The 7,406-nt window shown below is 59.6% G+C and overlaps 1 protein-coding gene and 1 long non-coding RNA gene across 2 annotated transcripts in view; one reads left to right on the top strand and one right to left on the bottom strand.

Moving 5' to 3' along the window:
• LOC117285522 overlaps positions 1-1,320 on the bottom strand; it is a 3,486-nt gene extending 2,166 nt beyond the window's left edge. Inside the window, exons 1-2 of the long non-coding RNA XR_004516569.1 lie at positions 1,268-1,320; positions 596-727 (exon numbers count right to left, since the gene is read on the bottom strand). This is a non-coding gene — a long non-coding RNA (uncharacterized LOC117285522). The remainder of the gene's footprint in view (positions 1-595; positions 728-1,267) is intronic.
• Positions 11-7,406, top strand: part of Mtarc2 (mitochondrial amidoxime reducing component 2) — a 15,593-nt gene continuing 8,197 nt past the window's right edge. The window contains exons 1-4 of the mRNA XM_010642671.2: positions 11-107; positions 4,753-4,926; positions 5,662-5,827; positions 7,144-7,284. Coding sequence (XP_010640973.2) covers positions 4,760-4,926; positions 5,662-5,827; positions 7,144-7,284 — 474 coding nt within the window. The 5' untranslated portion in view covers positions 11-107; positions 4,753-4,759. The remainder of the gene's footprint in view (positions 108-4,752; positions 4,927-5,661; positions 5,828-7,143; positions 7,285-7,406) is intronic.

Here is a 7,406-nt window from a genome sequence, read left to right as displayed (position 1 = left end):
ACCGTGGCGAAGCTCTGGGTCTACCCGATCAAGTCCTGCAGGGGGGTGGCGGTGCCCGAGGCCGAGGTCACGGCGCTGGGGCTGCGCGTGGGACACCTGCGCGACAGGTAGGCGGGAAAGGTGGGGAGGCCAAGGGTTCGCTCCCCGGTTATGCGCGCAGAGAGAGGACTGTCACTGGCAGCCCAGAGCACCCCTACTTCTAGGCCATGCTGTGCGCGCTCCGCACTGGCAACCTGGAGCCTCCTGCGCGGTGGAGTTTGAGTTTACCCTGGGTCCCTGGGAGAGACAGGCTTGTTCCCTGCCCCGAAGCTGATCGCACTGACCTCCCCGTGGTGCAGCACAAGGAGCCCCGAGATTTGTCACCAGAACTAACAGGCTAGCCGGCCTTTGAGCCCTCTCTGGACAGGGGCGCAAGTCCCGCGGTTTTGGCAGAGTGGTTGGAGCCAGCTCCTGGCCCTGAGCCCCTCTCTGTGGGGCCTCCGCCTTGGCGATCTCCCGTTAGCTGCACAGACCCACCCTTGGCCCAGGTATCAAGCGCTGTTGGCACCAGGCCGGAGCAGAGCGGTGTTGTCCCCCTGCCCCGTGTCAGGCTCACCTGGAGCTTGTTCCTGTCACTTCTCCAGTTGCAGAGTGACACGCCGACCAGAAGGAGGCCCGACCTGGTGGTGCACGCCCATAATCCAGCGCTCTGGGAGGCTGAGGAAGGAGTTTCAAGTTCCAGCACAACCTGGGAAAATAAGGGATTTAGCCAAACCCTGCCTCAAAATTTTTTTAAAAATCAGAAAAGAGGGCAGGGGAGGTAGCTCCCTGTGAAGGCCATGAATTCAATCTCACCCCTAGTACTTGAAAGAAAAAAGAAAAGGACACAGCAGAATGGACTCTCTTCAGGGCCCTAAGAGCGCCAGGTGGCTGCCTCACCACGGTGCCGTGTGACTTTCCCTGAAGGTCAAAATGAGAGCAAAGACAGTTTGTCTGAGCATGGAATAGATTTACGAGTTGAGAAACAGTCTCAGCAAGACTGGGCTGGAGCCCGCTGGAGGATGCAGACTTTTATCAGATCCAGAATTGGAAAAGTGGTGGAAGTAAGGGTGGTTGGACACTTGCTAAAAGTCCAGGCCCACACACAAAACTAGCCCTTTGGTACTTCCGAGTCTTGCAAGGTGTGGTTAGACTGGGAAGTTGGCGGATTCGCTGCCCCTCGTGCTGTCCGTGTGGCCATTTCCACCTGCCAGGGAGTCTCTGAGGTTCACACCAGGCCTGTGCTCACCCTGACCAAAGGGAATGGCAGTGTGTCCCCTGCTGCCCAGGACAGAGGCCCTCAGCAAAGAGCTGTGGGGTGGTCCCTGCCCCAGCCTGGGGCCAGCGCACTGAAGTTTCTGTCTCAGGGTGAGGATGGCTTCTTGGCTGGGATAGCTCAGCAGACTTCCGTGTCCAAATGTGGGAGGGAAGACCACGCAGGGCACTCGTGGTCACCTAGTTCTGAGGCCTGCTCTCACTGCGTGGGAAACACACTGGGGAGTTCCTGTTCCCTCCCCACCCAGATTTCTACCCTGGAGTGCTCCTCATAGCTGTCACTCCCCCAGTCCCGTGCCAGCCCTGGTGAGTGAGAGTCACAGAGTAAAGCCAGCTTGGGGCGCTTGGCTTCCACCGGTGATCCCGGTGCTGGAATTAAAGGGTTTCTCTGGGACTGTGACGATGTTTACAGTGTAATCACACAGGCAGGATCTGCAGGGCCTGCTGTTCATCAATGGAAAGATCTAGGGCAGGGGCGCCAGACTCCTTCAACCTGCTGGGATGCAGAATGGCATCGTGCACAGCAGAGAACATGGACGTGTGCTTCTTTCTCCTCTCTTTTGAGACTGTGATTATCTCAGTGGTTCCTAGTCCTTATCTGTGTTCCCTCTAATCACCAGAATAGTTTTGCTTTCTCACTTGCCATTATCACTGCCTCACCGCTACTGTGGACAGAAAGCACTGTATGTTCTCCTGCCTGTCCTTTGTGCTCCTGTGGACATCATAACATAAGCAGAACTGGATCGACTCCCCCTTGTTTGGAAAGATAACTGCTCCAGGTGGGGTGGTTGAGGGTGAAGCCTGGGGCAGAGGGAAGGCAAGGAAATAAGCTCCCATTCAATGTGTAATAATATGCAGCAGACCCTGAGGGAGTCCTGCACTGAAGATGAGTGATACAAACCCCCCTGGATCTCGTGGGCTTCATGTCACCACGCCCATCCATCCTCCAGACAGGGATTTGAGCAGAGGTAGAGGAAGGTGCACTGGGGATCAGGAGACAGCCACAGAACCTCTCTAAACCTGTTTTCTCAAAATAATGGAACTTCTTCTCTAAGGCCCCACGTCTTCCCCAGAGTTTGTTTATCCAAATTTAATTTACATTTGCGGGGTGTGGTGGTGCACGCCTGTAATCCCAGCACTCGGGAAGCTGAGTCAGGAGGATCGCTGTGAGTTCGAGACCAGCCTGGGCTACATAGTGAGTTCCAGGTCAGTCTGAACTACACAGTGAGACCCTGTCTCGGAAAAACCAAACCAAAATAAAACAAAACAAAAAACCAAAATTAATTCACGTTTGAAAGCAAGCTGGCCAGAGGGCCCTGCTTGATGGCTGATGTTCTCTCAGCCTGAAAATACAGTAGGAAAATGACAAATATTTCTAGAATTCACTTTTTAAATTTAATTCCCTTCCGAGCCCCTGTGTCTGGGAACTGCAGGAAAGGCTGGGTTTTCTTCTGCGAGCTCTGTGGCCCAGATTGCTGGGCCTTTTGTTCGGAGCATGTTTGTGCTTGTGCTTGGCTGTGTACCCTGAGCTCGGGTCTTTCAAGGGCACCAGCTGAACACTGCCCTGGGCACAGCTGAGGTGGGGGCGCGGCCACGTTCCCTGGCCTAAGTCCCTGCTGCCCTCAGCACCATGCGTGCGTGCCTGTCGCTTCCAGCTGTGTCCCGCTTTCCTCTCCTGGGCTCAGCCCTCTGCCCCGGCCAGCTGTAACCTGACTGTGAGAACTTTCAGTGGCCTTGGGCCCCACCTGCCTTGCTGCAGTCCCTTGGGGAACTGCTGCTGTTGGGGGCCTGTCCTGCGCCCCTGGCCTGACCCCCCTGCCAGCTCACAGCTCGAGATCAAGGTGCCAACATCTGGGCTGCAGGCCAGCTTGAGATAGCATGGTTGTAAAGCCAGCAAACAGCTCCAGATTTACCCTTCCTCCAGCTCTGCGGAACAGAACAGATTACTCATTTACAGGGATTAACGGTGAGCAGAGATCCAGTGTATCACTGCCAGGTTACCCTTTACCTCTGTCTTTGCCCGGTGCCCTTGCCAAGCCCCTGGCATGCGGCCTTGCCTTCCCCAGCCCAGCCACACTATTGTTAACTCAGCAGGAGGAGCAGAGGGCTGTGAGGAGGCAGCCTCCTGAGGATGAGGGAGGCAGTGTGGTGAAGCTCAGCCTCAGGCGGGTGTGCCAGGACTCCCACCTGGCATGCAGTTTCCGACCCAGTCCCATCTTGGGAGGGAGCTAAGGGGCATGGGCTTCAGTGAGGTCGACCACAGCAGTGTCGCAGCCCCCTTTCTGTTGCCATAGCAATATGTCCAAGACCAGGTACCTTATAAATAGAGGTTGATCGAGCTCAAGGTGGCAACTGGGGAGCCTGAGAGTCACCCCCTCTATAAGCCATTGATCCATTGATCCATCATTTTTTGAGAATTTAGGAGCCAGTCATTCCTCCAAGGTCTCACACCAAATCCATTAACATAGGAAAGGCAGAATAAGTTTCCAGCAGATGAAAACTTGGGGAAGCAGTCAAGCTACAGCACAGGGCTCCCAGACCTCTGCAGGGAGGCGGACAGGGATGTCCCGGAACAGGCAGGAATTCCCGAGTTACAGGACCCCAAGGGCAGAGCAGCTCCGAAGCCGGGGGTCTGAAATGTCTAGGAGGGAGCAGGTAGTATCCCCTGGGGTGGGGGCTGCGGCCACCCCTCACCATGTGGTACAGGCCAGTTATGGATACAGGCAGGGTCACAGAGAAGGTACCAAGTAGCCAGGTGTGGAAAGACTGGGAGTTTCAGCTGTGAGGCTTCTGGGAGCCAGGCGGAGCCCTGTGCTCAGGGTCCCCCCAGACAGTCCTGGAGCTGCCCCCTTCGGAGACCACCCTGCACCTGGCTCACACTAGGAAGCCCCTGGCATTCGGTCGCCTTCACCATCAACGGCTGGTGGAAAACAGAGCAGGCACGGTACTGTGCTGGGCTAGACTAGATCTGGAGCCCAGCCCAGAGCAGATCAAGAGCACGGAGGGGAAGGGCTGGTGGCAGGTGTGCCAAGGTGGGGAAGACGCCACCAGCCTGCAGAGGAGGCCAGCGCAGGGCCCCCGCAGAGGACAACATAGAAGGATCCGGCCCCTTGGGCAGTGGCTTTGGTCTCTGTGTCCTGTTTAGCTCTACACACGGATTTGAGGAGTGTGACAGGCCTGGGGGCTTCTGAGCAGCATGGAGCTGCTGGTTGAGCAGCCTGGGTGCCCGAGGGGCGGGGCAGAGGTGTCTGGTGTTTGAACCTGGGCTGGTGTGGGCCTTGGGCAGATGCTCTCTGCTGGGGCTGTTAAACAAGTGCCTTCTGGGGACAGCAGCTCTACACCCCAAGAACTGGGAAGACCTGGGTGTCCAGGGTAGGAGAGGAGAGAGTTTGGAGGAAGTGGGAAGTGAAGTGGAAACCCTCGAGGAGGGGTCTCTGACGAGCCGTGTGTGCCCTGCAGGTTCTGGATGGTGGTGAAGGAGGATGGACACATGATCACCGCCCGGCAGGAGCCGCGCCTTGTGCTGGTCTCTGTCACCTCGGAGAACGGCTCCCTGGTGCTCAGGGCGCCCGGCATGGACCAGCTGCTGCTGCCCTGCAAGCTGCCTTCCTCAAACAGGCTCCATGATTGCAGGTGGGCGGACCCGGGGGCCCCAGTTCCCTGGGGCTCTTCCCCGTATTTCCCAGGGTGAGCAGCAGAGGAGGAATGGGCACAGGGAATGGGTAAGCATGGTGGCCCTGGGGCAGTGTGTGGGGGTGCACAGTGCGGCCTGAGGGGTGCCAGGACCAGGTCTCATCTGCACTCATGGACAGGGGTGCATGAAGAAGTCCCTTGAGTGGACCCACGGGTGCCCCTGGACATCTGGGACAGAGCCTGCCCCTGGGGCTACTGGACGTAGGAAAGGTGGCCCGGCCGCAGAATTCACTGAAGGGGCAGGTGGGTGGCACTGACCCCAGGATCAGGCTGCAGGTGGCCGATGGCTCTCCCTGGACACTCATGTCCTGGGAGGACAGTGCCTCCAAGGTCAGCTGGCACCCGATGCCAGGGAGGTGGCAACACGGTTAGTCTGAGCACTGGGTGTTTGAGGACTTTCTCTCATCCAGCCCAGCGGGCAGGGGGAGCCTGGAGACTGGACAGCTGAGCCGGGTCGGTGGACGATGGACTGGACTGAGGGAGTGTAGACCACGGGACCGCGCCGGCCTGTGACAGAGATGCGGGGGCCCAAGCGCATGAGGCCTGACTGCCCTCCCGGGGCCCACACCAACCTCTGCTCTGCTTCCCTGCCGACACTGCACAGCCTGGTGCCGTCTCTGTCCCCGGGGCCCTGCACACGGATGTCCCTGACCTGCTCTCCTCTGGCCCTTGCAGGCTGTTTGGCCTCGACATCAAAGGCAGGGACTGTGGCAACGAGGTGGCACAGTGGTTCACCAGCTTCCTGAAGTCGGAAGCCTACAGGCTGGTGCAGTTTGAGACTGGCATGAAGGGGCGGACATCCAAGGAGATCTTCCCCAAAGTGAAGGATTTCAGATACCAGGTGAGTTGCAGGGTCACCTCCAGCCTGCCCGCACCCGGGCTTCCTCCTCTATCCCCACAGCTGAGAACTCATCTGGGACCAGGTGCATGGTCCTGTGGGGCAGATCAGGTGGGGACAGGAGGGTGCGGGAGAGGGGAGGGGAGGGTGGGGGAGGAGCCTGGGCCTGGGAGGAGCCTCCTGGAGCAGCAAGACTGGGGAGTTGAGGTTTCAATGGCTTCTGGTCGCAGAAGCATGCGGCCTCCTGCAGGGACCTGGGGCCCAGCCCCTCAGGGCCTGGCAGGGCACCTTGTCCTGGAGAGCAGTCCTGGCCAGCCCTGAGCCAGGGCTTAAAGTGCAGGGTTGGGGGTTGCTTCCTCCAAGTAGCCCTGGACTACACCCCTACGGGGCAGTGGTAGGGTCAGGGCTGCCTGCTCCACTCACGCTGTTTGCCCCAGAACAGGTCTGCTACCTGAAGGTGTCCAATAAACGCTTGCAGAGAAAATGGTGGCATTGAAGAAATTCTAACTAGAGTGTGGCTGGTTGGCAGCAGCCCTTTCCTTGTGAGGAGGAGGAGGAGGAGGAGAAGGAGGCGGAGGAGGAGGAGGAGGAGACGGAGGAGGAGGAGGAGGAGACGGAGGAGGAGGAGGAGGAGACGGAGGAGGAGGAGGAGGAGACGGAGGAGGAGGAGGAGGAGACGGAGGAGGAGGAGGAGGAGACGGAGGAGGAGGAGGAGGAGACGGAGGAGGAGGAGGAGGAGACGGAGGAGGAGGAGGAGGAGACGGAGGAGGAGGAGGAGGAGACGGAGGAGGAGGAGGAGGAGACGGAGGAGGAGGAGGAGGAGACGGAGGAGGAGGAGGAGGAGACGGAGGAGGAGGAGGAGGAGACGGAGGAGGAGGAGGAGGAGACGGAGGAGGAGGAGGAGGAGACGGAGGAGGAGGAGGAGGAGACGGAGGAGGAGGAGGAGGAGACGGAGGAGGAGGAGGAGGAGACGGAGGAGGAGGAGGAGGAGACGGAGGAGGAGGAGGAGGAGACGGAGGAGGAGGAGGAGGAGACGGAGGAGGAGGAGGAGGAGACGGAGGAGGAGGAGGAGGAGACGGAGGAGGAGGAGGAGGAGACGGAGGAGGAGGAGGAGGAGCAGGAGGCCCGCTGCTGTGCATGGCAGTCAGAGACTGGGCAGAGGAGGCAAGGAGAGCGATCTCAGCCCAGAGCCAGCCCAGGCCCTGCTGTGGACAGTGTGGACAGTGGCGGCTCCCCTGTGAACGCCCCCCCCCTCCCGTGATGCGTGGCCCGAGCCACCCCGGCACGCGTGCGGTCTGAGTGTGCTGTCCTTGGCACAGGTGCCCTATCCCGACGCCAGCCCCGTCCTGCTCCAAACCGAGGCCTCGCTGGTGGACCTGAACACCCGGCTGGAGAAGAAGGTGAAGATGGAATACTTCCGGCCCAACATCGTGGTGAGCGGCTGCGACGCCTTCGAGGAGGTGAGTGTCCGGGGCGTCCCGGGCCGTGTGGCAGACGAGTCCCCAGCCCCGAAGCCTGGAGGGACCCCCATCGAGGGTGCAGGGGGCGTGGAGGTGAGGGGCAGGCGTGCAGGGGCCCTGGG

Source organism: Fukomys damarensis, unplaced genomic scaffold, assembly GCF_012274545.1.
Source record: "Fukomys damarensis isolate Sample0158 unplaced genomic scaffold, DMR_v1.0_HiC HiC_scaffold_11, whole genome shotgun sequence".
In the NCBI taxonomy this organism is placed as follows: domain Eukaryota; kingdom Metazoa; phylum Chordata; class Mammalia; order Rodentia; family Bathyergidae; genus Fukomys; species Fukomys damarensis.
Note: the sequence above shows the minus strand (reverse complement) of the source record. Positions and strands in the feature narration are given on the sequence as shown.